We start from the raw sequence: 20,391 nt of genomic DNA on the forward strand, positions 1-20,391 counted from the left end.
TACAAGGCCAAGGTAAGGACTACTAAGTCCAGGGTTGGTCTGAGAGCAAGACAGCTTCAAGGATGGGCTGAGTAACAGCCCAAGAGAGGGCAGAAGGATCTTTTGTGTTGGGATGTTTCTGGACTTTTAGTTGTACCTTCTGTTACTTCGGAAGGGGAGAGACTTTAAAGTGATCTGGCCAGAGGCTTGAGTTGCAAGAAGAGGTGAACCAATGCAGAACCAGATCGACCTTTGGCAGGGGATTCTAGACAGGAAAGAGCTGTTATGCCATCCCCAGCCCTGAGGGGGCTTGCTGGCTGAGAGTGCAACCTTCCACAATGTTGTTTAGGTCATTTACCAGGAGCTGTGAGTTCTGAAAATCATCCTATTATGTAGGCGCCTAACTTTAAAGAGCCAAGTTTGGAGCATTAACTCCTTTCTCCATGTCCTGGTGTCAATGAGCATTGAGCTGTCTGGTATGGAGCAGAGAGAATGGCAAGGGTGTGGGCACAGGTAGAAGTTGTACATCCAATTAAATGGTTACAGAGGCTCCAGGTTTGCTTGAACTAGCCCTGCTAACATAAAATGTGGCTTGCTTTATTATTTTACATCACTTGACTGAATTTCCTACTTTTGTGAATAAGCAGCACGTCTATTATATATTCCACTATCTTTATGCTATAGATTAAAAATATCTTATTTGGATTTTTAAGATGGTGGTTGCACTTATGATAATAGAATATGATGTATGACAATGCTAGATCAACTATTGTTGGTAGGAATTTATGTCACAGTACCCTGATAAAGCTCGGAGGACTCGTTTTGTTTTCCAATGAGAAACCTCCAGCTACTCAAGCAGACCATATATATACCTAGAAATAAAGTTCAGACAGGTTGCTCATTTAGTGATGTAATATAGTTTCAGGTAACTATCCTGAGATAATCAGTTCCTCATTTCCAAGAGCATTTGGTATTCTGCGAGCTAATAGATTAATATTTCTTATATAGACATGTTTGAGCAGTGAAAACAAGAACAGTTTGTCAAAAGAGCAAAAATGTTCTCCATTTCCCAGCTAACTCCAAGGCTGCAGAAAGTCTTTGATTAAAAAAATTCCTTATGGCATTTGACATTAAAGTTTGATAAATGTTTTTTATTTTATCATATTGGAGCTAAATACACTGACAATACAGCATAACATCAATGCAAAACACTGGGAAATGGATACCTAATCCATTTCTCAGATTTATGATATTAAAATGAATTGTGAATTTTTGGACAAGATATCAGAATTGTAGATGCATAAAAATAATTTCCTGTGATCTTACTTGCAGTAGGTGTCATTTATCATCCCATAGACATGAATTCCATAGCAGGCGTCCATGGCCAGAATTAAGGTAAACCACCCAGTGCTGAGATATGAACCTGACTGGACTCTGTAAAAATACAACACCAAACACAACAAAATGCAATGAGAAATTACTAACACTTTATCAAAGAAATATCACTGTTACCTGGGCCAAAAGGCATTAAGCAACTTGACAATCTGTCAAAAATATACAATTATTTTGAATTGTTATAGGTGTTCTCTCGTTCTTTCCAGGTTGCAGCCTCAGGCTATGGCCCAGAGAAGAAAAACCATATGCTAAATATCTGAAGTCAAACAACTCCTGTCCCCTAAGGTGGAAAGTAATTTATTTGTACGTTTGAAAGCCAAATTAATGTAGCATAATAGATGACAGATAACAATCACTGCCAGAAGTCAAATTAAAAGGGATGTGCACCCACCTATACACACACACACATCTTCATGTACAAAAGAACTATCACTGCAATGTCATGAATGTTACATGAATATTGCAAGTTTACACACAAAATGCAACTTTTAAGGTTGTGTTGACAATCACCTAGTACAATCAAAAGCTGCTTTGAAAAACAAAACTCTGTCATTCACTGAGATGACATACTTGTATCAGGGAGGAAAGTGTATGGTCTGGTTTGGCAACCTTTACTCATGCAACTAGTTCCATTGAAAGCAATAGGATCACTTGCATGAATGAGAACTAATCACATAAATAAGGATCTGGTGCACAGTTTCCAAATGGCTCCTATTTGAGAAAATATATATTCCTAATAAAGGTCAAATCCTGTTCACATTATTCACACAAGCAGCACTATTGGGAATCAACAGAACTTCCCATGTGAGCACAGCAAGCAAGAGATGTTGCTTTAATATCTAGAATAAAAAGGAATATGCTAGGCACTAAGGGTGGGATTCACAAACACACTTAGGTGCGAAGCTCCCGTTTAAATACCTTTGTGAATTCTACCCTGTGTACAAACTGGTTAATGTCCAGCTTTTCTTAGAGAATGTATGTGCCTTTCAGTTCTAGTGAGATTAACTAAATATTAATAATAAAAAATCCATGTGGTAAATGTTTACATCAAGTCACAAAGCTAGCTAAATGTAGCCCTAAGACTGAGCTCAGTTCAGGAAGATGTGGGGTGAGGGGAAGGAGAGGGGGCAAGATGGCTGTATGCCACCTTTGTAGCCCGTAGATTCTGGGCATAGCCAGAGACCTGTCTGTTCTCCATCACAACCTAAAGCAGTCTAAGGGTTGCTCTAAATTAAGTTTGGGTGCAAAGGCCCTCCCAAAGGGACTTGCTGTGGCAAGAGATGCTTTGGCTACACCGCCTCTTCTCCTGGAACTCCCCAAATTATCTGTATGTTGGGGGAGGTGTAGAGCCCTTCTGCCAACTTTACACTGCATAGAAAATTCTCTTTTATCTGATTCAGCTACCTTTGTGTACCAAAAAGACCACCAGGGAAGCCAGAATCAGTGTAATAATATTATAAGCTAGTGCTGAAGAATGTATCCATGTGCAAATAAGGGAGGGTGACAAGTGAAAGCTATCAATTGTTCACCAGCCTGGCTCTGAATAGTGTTGTACTTTGGTAACTGATGTAGTTATAATCAGAAACTGCTTAAATTTTACTTGCTCTTCTCTCAGAGGAATGGTGCTATCAGTGCTGTCGTTAAATAGGCTTACAGACATATGATTTAAAATATGACCTTTCAGCCACTGTATTAACAATGAAATGTAAGCTATGAACCACTTATATTCCTTTTCAAAGCATATTATTTCTTTTGGTTTTCTACAGTCCTATTTCTTTTTACACTTCGAAATGCTGCTACATGCTGCAACTGCCACAGGTAAATTGCTTCTAGTAGTTTGTGCATTTTCTTAGTGCTCTTTGTTACCAGGTTTGGATGTTGGCTCATTTTTCCACTCTCTCTAAATCTCTTTATCTATCTTCGCCCACCTCCACCCTGCCCCAAGTTTCTCAAGTTATTCTAGGCAGAATTTTTTCCTACTGCCTACTATAGAGAAATATGCAACCCTTCCATAATTCCCAACCAAATCATGGGGAACTGAAGTGGGTATTCAAAAGCAGTTAATACAGAGTAGCATCAGCCATGTTGAGCTGTACTGTTTCTAACAAGCTTCCTGCTCTAGCAGCAGAAGCACACTAACCTTGGGCTAACTATTTAAGATCATAATAACCATTTATCAGAGCACTATGAAGATCAGGACCTTTCTGATAACGGAGGCTTATTGGACAGAACTATATTGACAGTAGCATCTGAAATCTGCTATGCTCAGGAGTAAAAAGGAATTTTAAAAAGAATTAATCAATATTTCATGTCTTGTTTTAACACTACTGGACTTGAGCCCTCTCATCAATATACTACACTGACAGGATAAATAAAAATAGCAGAGTAAATTCCCAGATACCTTCCCTGGGAGATGGAGCATGAGACAGAATACAGATTATGTTCTTCAAAACAAAACATTTCTTTTCTTTTTTCTTCCTGAAGATATGTGGCTAATGAAGGAACACAGTTAAAAATAGTGGGAGTTCTGGATGAAATGTAACACCATGGAATTGTGTTGATACTGTAAACATATTTTTACAAATTAATTAAAGCAATACAGAAAATGTGAAAACAAGGCAATGGTCAGCAAAAGTTATTTGCTCTATTTATCTTGGAATAGAAAAGCTTATTTTGCCCAATCTCCTAGGATTAGGGCTTCAGAGAAATATTAATTATTGGGATTTAATTCATGCTCCTAACTAAGGTCCTGATTCAGCAAGGCATTTAAGCATGTGCTTAACTTTAAGCACAAATTGTTCAAATGGAGCCAATAGGACTAACATGCTTAAAGCTGAGCATGTGCTTTAAGTATCTTGCTTAACTGGGGCCTCAGATGTGACTGTATCTGTTTAAAATATCACTCACTTCAATTTTTTTGAAAATGAATAAGTTTAAAAGATATTTGCAAATTTCAAGTTTCAAAACACTGCATTTTTCTGTTTATGGGAGTTTTCTATAACTGAGCTAGAAAGGACTGATGATAGTTCAATACAAAATGTAGAGAACTAATAATTTGTTAAGAATTTGCACATCAGTGGCAAATTAGGTATCTGGGAAAAAGCTTAAATAACATATAAACAGAAATCTGGGTTGCCATTTCAAATAACACAAGAGAAAATGTTCTTAACCTCTGATTTCCATATGGTTCCTTTTGCTCAAAGGGCTTTTTTCATTTATTAAAAAAAATACTCTTTGCCTCAAAACCTAATCAAGAAACACTAATTCGAATGTTTAGCTCAAACTGAGCACAGATTCAAGTGGTATGCAATCAATGGCTCAGCTTCCACAGACATCAACAGAGCAGGATCAGATCTAGAGAGTGCTTTTCATCTGTAGATCTTAACATTCTTTTCACACTGGTGACTAAATATTAGAAGTGGTCAACACACAGAAAAACAATTTTGGAAAAAAAATTAAAAGTGTCTAAGTCCTTGTTCCTCAGGGTTCACAATAGAACAATTTTTCATTTAAAAAGTTTTCGCAAATTACTTTTTCGGAAAACATCAAATTTTCATTTTTCTCCCGGTCCTTTTTTTGCCACTGAGTCCAATAAAATGAAAAACCTCAAGGGGTTCCTCAAGCCCCCCTCACTCCCACTTTTTCCCTTTTCCCCAATGTATACTCTTCTACTTTGGAAAGCTTTGGAAAGTTACAGAATCCCCCCGCAAAAAAACCATGAAACTCTGCCATTATATAACTTTTCTGAAGCTGAAGACATTTTAAAGAGTTAATGGGAAAGGGAAAAGAAAAAACATTTTACATCATCTGTTTCATTGTATTCTGTGTCACAAAGAAAAGAGGAGATGGGAAGAACTTTACATTTAAAATTAAATTAAAAAATAGGCTTTTGAACATCAAAAATATTAAAATTTCAATTTGAAATTAAACTTTTTTACATTCCCTATTTCAAGAGTTGAAAATGGTATTTTCCCATGGAAAATGTCATGTTTGATGAAACTCTATTTTTCAGTGGAAAATTTTTTCTGTCAAAACATTTTGACCAGTTTTTGTAAATACCATTTTATGGAAGAACTGAGGCACAAAAAGATGAAGTGACTTGGCCCAGGTCACACACGTGACAAAGGTATGAAAAGAACCAAGCTATATTGCTGACCAGCCCAGTGTTCTACCCACTAGATCAAGCCAAATCCTATCTTTGCAGATTTTTTCTTTTAAAACATGTTCATATTTCAGCACGCACGCCCACAAAAACACCTTACGTTGTGCATGCTATTACATACCAGTGTATAAATGGTATGAGTGGAAGGTGCCCAGAGCCTCTCAGGATACAGACTTTAAATATTTTAGATTTGAAAATTAAAACCCTTGGAGTGATTTCATTTAGAAAGCCAACTGTCTGAATGCTCAGTAAGTGTCTACTCCAGCTTTTTCAAACTTTATAGGGTGGGATTTTCCAGAGTGCTCAGGTGATGTCAACTGGAGCAGTTAGACAGACGCTGAACACTTTTGAAAATCCCACCCTTAATGTGTGCATTAATCTCATGGATCAGCGTTCACGGTGAACTCCCCATCACTGTCCGTCCCAAGCTGGAGGAGCTTATGATCCAACCAACAGACCAAATTTGGTGATGAATCCTGGTCACGTGCCACCTGAGGCACGTTGCATACACGCTAAGAAGAATGATGGCTCCAGAGGGACAATGGGAATCCCAACGACTGAACAATGATGTTTAAAAATGCTCCTGCAGGCTGACAATGTGAACTCACCATGGTTCTGCAAAAGAACGATGGATTGAGAGGTGACAGGAGGCTCTGATAAAAACTGAGCTCAAAGAAACACAGCAGCTCTTGCCTGGGACTAAGATGAAGGGGCAGACAGTGAGGAAGTGAAGGTGGTAAATTTTCAGGATGGAGAGGGGTAATGAGTGGTGATCCCCAAAAGTCAGTCTTAGGACCAATCCTATTCAATTTATTCATAAATGATCTGGAGAAAGGGGTAAACAGTGAGGTGGAAAAGTTTGCAGATGATACTAAACTGCTCAAGATAGTTAAGACCAAAGCAGACTGTGAAGAACTTCAAAAAGATCTCACAAAATGAAGTGACTGGGCAACAAAATGGCAAATGAAATTTAATGTGGATAAATGTAAAGTAACGCACATTGGAAAAAATAACCTCAACTATACATACAATATGCTGGGGGCTAATTTAGCTACAACTAATCAAGAAAAAGATATTGCAGTCATCGTGGATAGTTCTCTGAAGACATTCATACAGTGTGCAGCGGCAGTCAAAAAAGCAAACAGGATGTTAGGAATCATTAAAAAGGGATGGAGAATAAGATGGAGAATATATTATTGCCCTTATATAAATCCATGGTAGGCCCACATCTTGAATACTGCGTACAGATGTGGTCTCCTCATCTCAAAAAAGAATACTGGCATTAGAAAAGGTTCAGGGAAGGGCAACTAAAATGATTAGGGGTTTGGAATGGGTCCCATATGAAGAGAGATTAAAGAGGCTAGGACTTTTCAGCTTGGAAAAGAGGAGACTAAGGGGGGATATGTTAGAGGCATATAAAGTCATGAGTGGTGTGGAGAGAGTGATCAAGAAAAAGTTATTTACTTGTTCCCATAAGAACTAAGGGCCACCAAATGAAACGAATGGGCAGCAGGTTTAAAAAATTAAAAGGAAGATCTTCACACAGCACACAGTCAACTTGTGGAACTCCTTGCCTGAGGAGGTTGTGAAGGCTAGGACTATAACAGGGTTTAAAAGAGAACTAGATACATTCATGGAGGTTAAGTCCATTAATGGCTATTAGCCAGGATGGGTAAGGAATAGTGTCCCTAGCCTCTGTTTGTCAGAGGATGGAGATGGATGGCAGGAGAGAGATCACTTGATCGTTACCTGTTAGGTTCACTTCCTCTGGGACACCTGGCATTGGCCACTGTCGGTAGACAGGATACTGGGCTGGATGGACCTTTGGTCTGACCCAGTATGGCCATTCTTATGTTCTTATGCTCCTATAGCAGCATGGCTCAAGGGAGCTCTGGCACTGGTCAGTCAGAATGCTGTCTTACCCTTGGTTTCTCTATGCTAACCTACGGACTTCTCACTGCTGTGGTCCAGTTGACTAATAAACCCTACTCTCTTTTGAAAAGGCTGTGTGGAGTCACTGCAGATATTTGCAGAAGTGCATTGACCCCTGAGGAGGGTGAAGGTCTCTGAACAGGAGTATACCTCAGTTGGACTCACTGGGCAGAGTGCACGGGGAGAAATAAGAGTGTTGAGGCTGCATAACCTGCCCTGTTGGAAGAGTGTGACCCCGGGGGTCTGGCACACTGTTAGGGTCCTTGGGAGTTTGGCACATTGAAAGGGTCCTTCCAAGGGACTGCTTAAAGATCAGGACATAGCACAGATCCTGTAAATAACACACTGTAGGACTGGAAGGGACCCCTCAAAAGGTAATCTAGTCCAATCCCCTGCTCTGTGACAGGACTACATATGATCCAGAGCTTCCCTGACAGGGGTTTGTCTAACCTATTCTTAAAACCTCCAATGACAGAGATCCCACAACCTCCCTAGGTAATTTGTTCCAGTGCTTAACAGTTAGGAAATTTTTCCTAATGTCTAACCTAAATCTCTCTTGCTTCAATGCAAGCCCCTCACTTCTTGTCCTGTCCTCAGAGGTTAAAAAGAACAATTTATCATCATCTTCTTTATAACAACCTTTTCATGTTCTTGAAGACTATCATGCCCTGCCTCAGTCTTCTCTTCTCCAGACTAAACAAACCCAATTTTTTCAATCTTTCCTCAGGTCATGTTTTCTAAACCTTTAATTATTTTTGTTGCTCTTCTCTAGACTTTCCTCAATTTGTCCACATCTTTACTGAAATGTGGCACCCAGAATTGGACATAATAGTCCAATTGAGGCCTAGTCAGCGCTGAGTAGAGTGGAAGAATTAATTCTCTTATCTTGCTTACATCCCAGAATGATGTTTGCTTTTTTTCAACAGTATTACATTGACTCATATTTAGTTTGTGATCCACTAGCATCCCAGATTCTTTTCTGCAGTACCCCTTCCTAGTAAGTCATTTCCCATTTTGTATTTGTGCAATTGATTATTCCTTCCTAAGTGTAGTATTTTGCATTTGTCCTTATTTAATTTCATCCTTTTTAATTCAGACCATTTCTCCAGTTTGTAAAGATCATTTCGAGTTCTAATGCTGTCTGCCAAAGTTCTTTCCACCCTTCCCAGCTTTGTATTGTCTGCAACTTTTATAAGTGTACTCTCATGTCATTATCTAAATAATTTACGATGATATTGAATAGAACTGGACACAGGAGTAAGTACCGAGGGACCCCACTTGATATGCCCTTCCAGCTCGATTGTGAACCATTGATAACTATTCTGTGACTACAGTTTTCCAGCCAGTTGTGCACCCACTTTATAGTCAGTTCATCTAGGCTATATTTCTCCAGTTTGATTATAAGAAGGTCATGTGAGACAGTATGAAAAGCCCTACTAAAGTTGAGATATATCATATTTACTGCTTCCCCCTATCCGTGAGGCTTGTTACCTGTGACAGCACACTACTCCAGCTTTGGGGAGGTGCTGTTTCTTTACAAAGCTGCCTTTTAAAAAAATCACTCTCCAGCTCTTAAGGGTATAATGTCATGGACTCCACTGCTGGGGCAGGAATGGGATTTGGTTGCTTTGCAAGCACTACATATCCTCCACTGAGGGGACAGTGGCTTGTTCAGGATCTGCTTAAGCCTGCACAGACAGGAACAAGACTTAGCCCTTAGGTTTCCACTTTCCGGCAGTTTTATGAGTAGTTAAATATACCTTACCATATTTGGCTTTGTCCAATAATAGCATGTCTCTGCTGCTACTGCAATATGTGATACATAAAACATTGTTTTATATTTTAAGATAATCAAATATAATCAGATAGATGTCTTTTCCTCGAGCTTCACAGTATGCTACAAAGCTGTTTAAAAGGTGGGAAAAGTTATGAAACTTGGTAAAGAAAAAAGTAGTATGTTTCATGCTGGTCTAGAAAACAAAAAACAATCTTCAACACCTATTAATATGTTCTGATGTAGGCTAAACAAAGGAGAAATTGGATTTCTCTCTAATCAGGAAAACAGAATGCATCAAATCTTTTTTTTTTAAATGATTAAGGCTGAGTGCATTCAAATCAGGTAAAAGTTCTATCATCATCAAAGTTCTGTTTCTAATAGAAAAATCCCAGGAAGCTCTTTTCTTTGTTCAAGGACAAATTCAATTGTTTCATAATTTTACAGACACTTTTAAACCTAGCTCTTCTATGTTTAAATACGTGGATAATCCCATGGTTGGGTGAACGATCCTTTCCAATGGGCAGTTCTGCAGTGAATATTTAACATTTTTTTTTAAAACAACCCTTGATGTGTCAGTTTCTGATTCCTGGATGAGATAACGAGCATGACAAATTAGGCTATCAATCTAAGTCAGGACAACAATTTTTTTCTCCCCTTGTTTTAATTCCTAACTTGGAGAAATCAATGGGTGAGGCAAAGGTGCTGGAAGTAGGGGTGCTGCCGCACCCCCTGACTTGAAGTGGATTCCATTATATGCAGCGTTTACAGTTTGGTTCAATGGCTCTCAGCACCCCCACTATACAAATTGTCCTGGCATTTAGGCTTGCACTGGGTACTAGTACAGAGAGTATTTGACCAATATAACTAACCAGAAACCCATTTTTTGCTTCATTTCAAAATATATATTTTTAAAACAATTGAACAAACTCAACATTGACAGCTTAAAATATTAGGACTTCCTGGGGCCCAGGCAGGAGGGGCAGATGAAAAACGTAATACACTTGTTTTTGTAGGTGCTCTCTCTCATTTCATCCTGACACTACGGCACTGAAATCAGCAGGCATTTTCCCATTGACTGCTACTGGAGCAGGACTGATCCCTTGATAAATTAAGTAAATGTTCTTAAGTCTATTGGTTTAAATGAATTCCCAGCTATGATCCATGAAGCAGGAGGTTTCATATTGTCTAGGGTCCTTCCAACATGATCAGTTTTCTGTTCAATATCTGAGACCAGACTGTGCTTTTAAAGCTTGGGTCTGTGTTAGGGCCAGCATGGAGCGCACACCCCCTCAGTAAGCTCTGAGAGGTATTTTGTCTTAAAGAGGCCCTGGACCACCTCAGAACTCAGTGTCTGTGTCTACACTGCATCTTCTCACAAGGAGGGTGCTGCATGTTCTCATCAGGTGTTGGGCCAACTCTCCTGGACAGTGGGGAGGCCCTGCTTCTTCGGGGTGACTTTTGCCCCAGCAGAAGAACTCATGAGCTCCACTGTCTTGCCACTGAGTGGGAAATGGAACCAGGGAAGAATCCTTGCGCCTTCCCCAAATGCGTTTGCACAAGGACCAGGAAAATCTGCCCTGTAGAGCCTTGTTGAGCCTGCTGCTCAGCCCAGGCGCAGAGAATTCTTGGCTGCTGCAAAAAAACTTTCAAAGGCCAGATTTGTCCACATATGAAAAGCATATTTCTTAAGCTACATCCAGTTGTCCTCATAGGGTATGTGATGTTCCCTGGTTTGAGATAATGTATTTTGTTTGTCTCCAACAAACCAGGCTTCGGTTTATTGTTAAATATCCATAAGGTTAGTATCAGTATCCTACCAAAAATACTTGCCACTCTCTCAAAACTCAGTTGCTCAGACAGATGTCCCAGTGGTTATTTCTGCGCTCACTAGATTAATGCAACAATTCTCAGGTTGTCTGGACAAAGAGCTCTTTCTTGCTGGAGTAGCACCTTCCAATGATAGGCATGTCAATTACACATCACCTTTGTCATCCAGAGTAAATAGCAAGGTTCCCGCCAGGCAGCTATGGGCCAAATTCTTCTCTTCTTGTGGTAAGTAGAATCCCACCCCTTTGGACAGTGAAAAAATCTACTTTGTGTGCCTGTCTCGTGGGAGGGGAGCATTTGGGTCTGAACTCAGCAAGTTGTTGGCTTGGCAGGAATTAGAGAAGGCAGTCTGGCTCAGGAGAAAGACTCCAAAGGGCTAAAGAGCATTAAGACTAGTTCAGGTTTGATTTTGTTCTCCGTAAATCAAAGGCTACTGTTGTTATTCAATTATAATTCTAAGGTTTGTTGCTAATAGTTTTTACGTTACTGCATGCTTTCTGCAGAGAAAGAAGTGGCATAAGAAGTGGCACAAGGCACAAACAGAATTGATTTTGCTTGGTGAAAAAGGTTTATATTTTTCTTTTGTACAGGGATACCTGTTAGGAAGTTCTTTACCATAATTATTCACTCATTTGTGTGTGCGTGCATGCATGCGTGGGCCCATTGTATGCTCTGTAACAATATAGGACATCTAATAATAACCAGCCCTTGTCCCTCAAGCAGCAAGCAGACTGTTTCACACATTTAAAACCCCACATGGTGCTGCAGGTCATTCTGTAAAGTGAAACATTTATGTATTGACAGATGTTTTGTTACCCATTGTGTATGGTTTCATGCAAAGATTAAGCAAGTGGAATGCGTTATGAGCAATGTGGACCAAATTCTGGATTCAGGCTGTGAGTATGCCTGAATAGATGTACCCAAGAGGGGACTAGTAAGGCATATTTTGTGCTCAAATGATGGATTCCCCCCCAAACCACTGCGTTTTCATTAAACAGATTTTCCATGCACTGAACCATGAAGCCACATTCAAAACAGCAGTCATATTACACAGTCTACACATTTAGGCATATACCACCCAGTCTTCCTGCAGAGCACCTGGGCATCCAGTCTTATTATGACTCACTGTCCTGTTATGGTATTTACCATTTGTTTTACAGTAGCACCTACCGGCCAGAATCCGGATTTGGCCCCATTTGTGTTGGCTGCTGTAGCACATAGTAAAAGACAGTCCCACCCCTAAAGACCATCTCATTGAAGACAAGAAGCAACAACTGTATGGGGCTCTGAATAATGTGTGTGTGAGCAGCCTAGAGGAGAGACATGCTCCTAGGCTGACCAAAATAAAGGAGCAAAGAATGCTGATGTTGCATTAATTTGTGCCTGTCTGCTGTTTTTTAAAAATAAATACGAAGATCTGACCTAATATCTGTAATTTTTTGCAACAAATGTAAAAATAAAATTTAAAATAACTAAGAGCAAATCACTGAATTTACTGAAATCCGCAGCATGTCTTTGTATATATAATTCCAGGGCTTACATTTGTACAATCTTTTCTTCAAGTGCTGTTACACGTGGGAACCTTGAGGAGAGAGGAGCGGGGGGAATAACCAGCTTCTCCTACCCATGGTTTCGTGGTTTCCTCATTTCTGGTTCCTTGACCTGACTTTGATGAATTCCTGCTCAGCTGTGAACTCAAGTGACAAGAGAAGGAAGTTATTTCATCCAAGCACAGTGGGCTGCTTGAAAGGACTGTGCTGCCAGGCTCAGAGGAGAGAAAGAGCAATCTTGCTTATCAAGAGCAATCATGCAGACCTGGCTCACTGCAAAGCACAAGCAGGAGAACCAAACTAAAGGGATAATTACAATTGTAAACACTGCCACAGACAATATTGTTTTAAGGTTGACTTTTGTACAGGAAAATTCATGGTACTTAATCTTTTCATGTCAGAGGGTAACCCCTATAGAGATAGGGAGTTTCTGACTTCTATAGCTTCTTATAGCTGCATGGCCTTTGCAGTTTACACTGCCTGTTCAGATATGAACAGTATCTCAGATATGCTCAGTATGGAAGACTATATTCCAAGACACAAAAGAATATTAGATTTTGGGCGAGAACAAGAAAAGTCCTACATGGACTACTTTGACTTCACCCCCCCCCCCTTTTTCCATTTTTCATTCTAATTTCATCCTCTCCAGAAACACACATGTTTTTGGGTTTTTTTGAATCCCTTCCTATCAGTTCTGTGTCCCAAGTGCAAATCCTGGTCCCAGAGGACCCTGAGAACACTGTTTACTCAGTTCATAAATAGAACAATGTTTTTGCCAAGTTCCCATCTTGCAAATTTCACCTGGGATCTAAAAGTCATGCTGCTTATGCATGATTACCAATAACCCTGACCCAATAGAGGTGTATTATACAGTAGATGACATTGACATCTGCAGTTCTTTAGTGTACACACATTAGTAAAGATTTGGAATTTGGAACTTGCTTAACATTTCTGTGGATGCACTAATCAATAAAAAATCTCCCACAGCTGTCTAGACTCTGCAGTGCTAAGAGTGGTAAAAAAATTGTAGCTTGGGAACATTTTTTTCCTGTTCTTTCTAGATTTATATACTACATCTGTCACAATAGCTACTGTGTCAGAACAGCTGAGGCAGAAGAGCCCCTAAACGCACACAGGGAATAGATTTGAGGGATAAGAAGGTACCATTTTTAGTGTAATTTTTTTCTGATCATAAAGCACCTGTGCGAAAGTCACTTCATGCACATAAGGGCCATATTTTCAGCTGGTGGAACTATGCTGAGTTACACCAGTTTAGGATCTGGCCCAGAATGTGAATAATTGGGCTCTAAGGAGTTGAAGTGAACAAAGGTGGTGTGAAATTTGCTCCATCCCTCCCAGGATCCTGCTCAAGCCTGTGGTGGTTGGGTCAATGACCCACTTCAGATACACCAGAAGAACAAAGTATACACACTCCTGTTTCCCTGGTAGCACCTGCAGCTGTGTAGCAAGGCTTACATGATGCAGAGCACATTGTGCATGCCTTCCACACGAGGGGCAAATAGCACCATTTAATAGATGCCATGTATAAATGTGATCTAAGAAAGAATATATCCTTTATACCTTGAACAAATCCGATCTATTTACGGACACCACTAATTTACATTGTTGCATGTATAGCAACTTTCATTCAAGGATCTTGCATCTGTCTATGTACTTGTACCACACATTATTGTACCCTCTGAGTGCAGATCACTTACAAATTCTGTCTGTCAGGATCACTCATTATTTCAAAGTGCTTCACAAAGCTTCCCAGTGAAGTTGGTAAGTATTGCTTCCCCCACTTTACAGGGCATAACTTGAAGCATCAGGAAGTTGTGACCCAGTTTACTCTAAAATAAGTGATTTAAGTGACTCAAATATACAGCAGCTGCAAATGGCCCCTGGAAGCCACCAACTGGAGTGGTCACAAAGGGCCATGCCCTCTTTGTTTTGGCTATGCCCACTTTTCCCTGCTTTACCAGCAGTGGGGAGAGAGAGTAATGTAAGAGCCTCTGGGCCAGCAAAGGATCCACTTGTACATGGATTAAGCCACCTCTGCAGCTGCAGCACTCACTGTCTGGCTCAAAGCAGCTGCACCGAACCTGGCCTAAAGTTCACAACATAATTCTGGAGGGAACGGCATGTTCTAGGGAATCATCTTCACATCTTCTAGGATTGTTTCAAACTGAAAAGCTTCTGAACTGATGCGGGGAAAAACTAATACAAGTTATTTCAGGGATAGATTTTGCCCTCCCTCTAATCACCTTCCTCCCATCCCCAAAAAGAGAAAAAATTCTGGGAAGTATCCTGATTTAGTGAAATTAACAAAGAACTTGTTTAGAAATCTTGTGACTGGCTAAAGTGGTGTAAAATTATTGGACAAAACCCACTGATTAATATTGGCATAAGAAAAACCTCTATTGTTTCAACTCTGTACCGTTCCCTTCTCTTGAATGTCTGACTCTCTCCTTTTATACTTTTGTAAGAAAATTACATTTGTTGTACCTTCAACAACTGTTGTCTACACTGAAGATTTAGTTTGAAATTCTGTGCTGCATCTCTAAGAAGTGCAGCCCAGGGAAGTTTGGGGCAAGGTGACTTTAACTCACCTTTGCACCCTCCCAATCCTGGGCTGCTCAGGATGTTGAAGAGGTCCCTGGCATAACTTAGACAGTGTTTGTCATTTTCTTCTGTATCAGATGTGGACTGGCTACAGAGCTTGCTTATGCACACCAGATGTGTTCATCATGAGATCCTTGAATGCTCTGCCAGGTTTGTTTAAATACGATGTTTTGTACACAGCACCAGATAGCGACTGAACAGTATAATACAATTTAGCATTGCATTCCATTGCCTCCTTTGAGTTCTAGATTCCTAACTTTTACAATACTTACACTATCATGCTGTCTTTGAGGTTCAGTACATATCTGTCTGTTAAGCATCTCTGAATCATACTGGTTTTGTAATTATACAACCTGAATGCATACAACTTAGTCATCCGGCTGGCTGTTAGTTGTAACGACAGGCTATGGCCAGTTTGGAATCCTTGAGTCTTCTTCTTGTTCTGCATCTGCCGAGTTTGCTCTGTTGATTGTTCTTTCTGAGGAACAAGTTGTAGATGTGGATGGTTTCTGTTGAAACGTTTACTGTTGGTCTTGATCACAGGCATATTCAGATCATTTTGGGTGCTGATTTCTTTTTCTTTACCATAGCTGCAGTTGTCCATCCGTTTTCTCCATCCAACTGGACATGAACATGGTCATCAGATTCTAGACCTGGCAGTTCTCTGAGTGACATCTGTTCACAAGCTCTTTTAGCCCTTTTATCTGATTTGACTAATCACTTCAAGTCCGGCTTCTTTGGAAATAGGTTCTTTTCCAAACTGGAACAGTAGTTCTGAGTTGTCTTTCCATCAAGGGTTGCGCTGAACTATCCCCAGATGCTGCTACTGGTGTTGATCTGTAACTCAGAAGAGCAAGGAATGGATCTTTCTGCTGTAGGATTTTCTTGGCTATCGGAACAGCCCTCTCAGCCTCTCCATTTGCTCGAGGATAATGTGGGCTGCTAGTAATATGATCAAAATCATATTTCATTCAGAATGATTTAAATTCTGCTGCAGTGTTCTGGAATACCAAAATGAGCAAAAGTATACTTCAGTTTCTGAATAACACTGCAATATGTTATGTCTTTTCAAGTACATTATTTCTATATACCTGGAAAAATAGTCCACAATGATCAGGTAATGATGTCCTGTGAATCTGCATAACTCTGCAGCTAGTCTCTTCCAAGGTCCCTTTGGTTGGAATATTTGTACACTATATGGTTTAGTGTTGTCTCTTAAGTTGATTCATATTAAATCTCCTTTCAAAAGTCCAGTATCATCAAATCCTCCATTGAGTTCTTCCTCCTTTCTCACTACCCCCATCATGGCTCCCGAACTGCAGCTGAGAATGTTGTTGGTCTTTAATCCTTTGGTCACATACCGCCAGGGCTACTCAGAGATGTATCAGGTGACTTCAGCTCTGGGAGGGGTTGAATGTGATTGCAAGTTCCTTTTGAGATGACTCTGACATCAGCTCCTGAGTCAATTTTAAAGTCAATAATAGTCTTGTCATGAATATTCGATTTCACTCTCCAAGCAGGCTCTATGTCATCACAAGTGATAGATCCCAGAAACAATGGCTCTTGATTTTCTGTAAAATGAGTCATCTTGCTGACTTCTTTGGTATCGCATCCAGCTGCAAAATGTCCATATTCTGTGCATGTATTACATTATCTGCCTCTGATTAAACATGCATCATCTCTTGGGATATGGCTTTTTCCACACCTTGTGGATGATGTAGGCTGGAATTTGTCCCTCTTAGCCCCCTGGGAGTTCTCTCTCCTTGCATCAGGAGTTTTATGATAACGACTTAACACTCAAGAGTCTGTTTCTCCACTAGTTTCAGGTTTTTCAAGCTTGTCAAGTTGTTATAGGTTTTGCTATCTCAGATTGCTTTGCTCTCTGTGTAGCTGTGGCTAAGGTCAAATCCCTCTTCAATTTTAGCTGCTGTGAAAGGTTATTACCTGTTAACCCAATATCCAGCTTGTTTCAAATATTTTCATATTTTGCATTCCCCAAATCAATTTCAGCCAATGTATGCAGAGCTCTTATAAAACATTCAACATTTTCTCCCAGCTCCAGAATTCACTCGTGAAAACATGCTTTTTAATAAATCACACTTCTCTGAGGTATAAGGTATGCAACAAGCATAACCAGAACCCTTTAATAGTAATCTCTATGACTGTCTTCAGTAAAATGAAAGGATTTAAACATATGCTCTGCCTGCTTCCCCATAGCATAAATTAAAGAAGATATCTGTATATCAACAGCTTCCTCGTAGAGCTTGGCAACGATCTTGACAAATATTGCTTTCAAAATGTTGTTTCCACTCTGTCCACTCCTAGGGTGACCAGACGTCCTGATATTTAGGCATTTGTCCTACGTCCCGACCGATGTTTGGTTGGGATGCAATTTGTCCCGATATTTCACACTCTGGTGTTTTTTTTTTTTCTCCACTGGTGGCACTCCTTCCTCCCTCTTTTTTTTTTTGCTCCGCCGGCTACCCCCCGCCCCATGTGTCCTGATATTTTCTTCCTCTCATCTGGTCACCCTAGTCTATTCCAAATGTTTTGTCAGAGCTGAAGTTCTCTGGGGCATTGAAGAGTGGCGTGTTGAGGAGATCCTGCAACCTTTAGTGCTTTGTTTCTTCTGTTTCTTTTTGTAGTTTACTTCTGACGCCACATCATGGTCCGGTACCAGAGATGGACAAGCTACAGAGCTTTATATCCACCAGATGTGTTCATCATAAGATCCTTTAATACTCTGGCAGGTATGGCTGAGGTTCATTTCAATATCGTATTTTATAAATAATGTTCACCTAGTGGTTGAACAGAATAATACTCCATTACAGCATTTGTGGCCTGTCTAAGGGTATGTCTACACTACAAGCAGGTGTCACTGCAGCACATGTTGACATACTTGACTAGCTTTGATCTAGCTAGCTCGAATAACAATAGGTGTGAAGTTGCAGTAGCACAGACTAGCCACTTGAGTACATCCCCAGGGTCCCTTGAGGGGTTGTACCACTCTGCTGCTATGGCATTCACTGCTATTATTTGAGGTAGCTAGATCCAAGCTGGCTGAATGTATAGTTGCCAGGGTGGCTGGATTTTAGCTACCCTGACCAGTTTTTGTACTGCCTTGCCTGTTGCTGACAAATATGTGCTGAATACTGTTTTTCCCCCACTGGATAGTAAAGCACAGTTAAGCGCCCTGCTCTGGAACGAGTGATGGAGGCTCAGTAACCAGAAGTGGAGGAGGTAGAGGACTCAGGGAGGGGGTTTCTTGAGTTCAGGTTAGCTGATAGGCACTGGGCAGCCTTGCTTGGGGAGGCACCAGTGCCTGATGCACCAGATAGAGGCACCATATTTGGAAGCATGGGATTGTCAGGAAGCAATAGGGCAGAGGGGTCTCCTGGCTGCAAACAGTCTTCTCATTGGGCTCAGCAGGTAAGAGGCAGAGGTGGCTTGCTGGTAACCATTCCTGGTGTGCTTGGGGAAGGGATGAGAGTGACTTGCAGGGTGCCCCTGCCTCCCCACCTCCTGCAGGCACCCAGCACTCATTCCCTGTATTTCCCAGACACCCAGCACCCCCTACCTTCTGCACAATCCACCTGACTCTCATAGGCACACACTATCCTTGAATCCCAGACACCCAGCACCGATCAGCTCTCCTCAGGCATTGATCACCCACAGCCCTTTACAGAGCTCCTGGCACCACCCCCTTAGTACCCATAATTCCCTGGCTGGGCCTCTTGCATAATGCCTCAGCCTTTCCACTAGATGTAACTTCAAGTACTCATCACTGGAATTCTGTGATATCGCCACTAAAAATAAGAACTTGCTGGTAGCAGCAAAATCAAATACAAATTCAAAAAAGACTTAAGAGGTGGTACGATGCGCAAAGTTTGCAAACATTTACCTTAGGACAAGGTAAGAAAAGTGACAAAATAATATAAAAATATACAATTTCTTTCTTATTTTTGTGTAAAACGGATCTCTAAAACATATTAGTAATACTTTGCTACAGTCGATGCTGGGATCCTTCCGGTTGGTAGGGACTGGTAGGAGTGGCGAGTGGCTAGTTTTTCTGAATCTTGAAGGTGGTAATCCTAAACTATGTCTATACGTGCTGCAGACACATCTCTGATTGCAGTGTAGATATACCCTATGTTATGGCAGCCTCCTCAGTCTGCCCTATGGGCTGCAGCTCTGCCTGGAATCTCTTGTAGTGTTCTGTGCTGTATTTGATTTTGCTACTGCCAGCAAGTTCTGTGCTGTGCCCTGATCCCCCCACCCCCCAAAATGTTTCTCTTGCCCCCAGCCTTGCCCCTGACATGCCCCCTTCACCAGGGCTAGTGCAAGGGTCCTTGGAAGGCACCTTATGGCTGTAATTTGCAGTTTCTGCCCCAGGGGATTTGTGGGTTTCTTTACTTTGCTCAGGCCCTTTCACATGGCATAAAGGGGCTGGAACAGGGTTGAGGCTCTCCCCTTTCATAACTAAAAAAAGAACCTAAGCTCAGAAATGTGCGCAGTTGAAAAAGAATAGTGTACTGATACAAATAAAATACTTCTCTTAAAATACATTGACATTTTTATGCCGCACATTTTTTCTCCAAGGAAGATGTAAAATAAACAGAGCTCCAGTTAATCCAGCATCCCCAGAGTGAATTAATGTGATAGGCTTTCCCACCCTTTTCTTTCAGTATTAGGATACTTAGTACTCCTAGCTGCATGCTTTAGAGAAATCTATTATAGGTGAACACAAGAGAAATTCCCCGATTAGCTCTCACCTTGTCAAGACAAGATACTGAAAAGCATTTATCTACCCTTGGCTGAAAGTAACTTGTATTTCCCACAAACCATTTTATTTAAAAACAAAACAAAAAACAAAAGCAGAAAAAGTGAATAGGAGACAAATTCCAAAAGGGACACAGCATGTGTTTGTGGCTTGGCAATGGAGACTACTATTTTGTAATTTTCTACATTGAATATGGGAGAATGGCCAGATTGAAACTGTACTCTGATCTTGATCGATCAAGTTAGGGGAAGGAAGACTCACGCCTTTGGGTCAGATCCTCAGCTGATGGAGCTACACTGATATGCACCAGCTGAGGTAATTGCTCTCTGTTTACTTTTTAGATTTGTGGGTTCTGTATCAATTTAAT

General features: G+C 40.6%; 1 protein-coding gene across 3 annotated transcripts in view; it reads right to left on the minus strand.

Annotated features, from left to right (window-relative positions):
- The window catches only part of ST6GALNAC3 (ST6 N-acetylgalactosaminide alpha-2,6-sialyltransferase 3), a 331,821-nt gene that overhangs the window by 7,443 nt on the left and 303,987 nt on the right, over positions 1 to 20,391 (minus strand). For all 3 annotated transcript variants that reach the window (XM_050961902.1, XM_050961903.1, XM_050961901.1), the window contains exon 4: positions 1,306 to 1,413. In XM_050961902.1, the coding sequence (XP_050817859.1) occupies positions 1,306 to 1,413 (108 nt within the window). The remainder of the gene's footprint in view (positions 1 to 1,305; positions 1,414 to 20,391) is intronic.

Source organism: Gopherus flavomarginatus, chromosome 7 (genome assembly GCF_025201925.1).
Source record: "Gopherus flavomarginatus isolate rGopFla2 chromosome 7, rGopFla2.mat.asm, whole genome shotgun sequence".
Taxonomy (NCBI): Eukaryota; Metazoa; Chordata; order Testudines; family Testudinidae; genus Gopherus; species Gopherus flavomarginatus.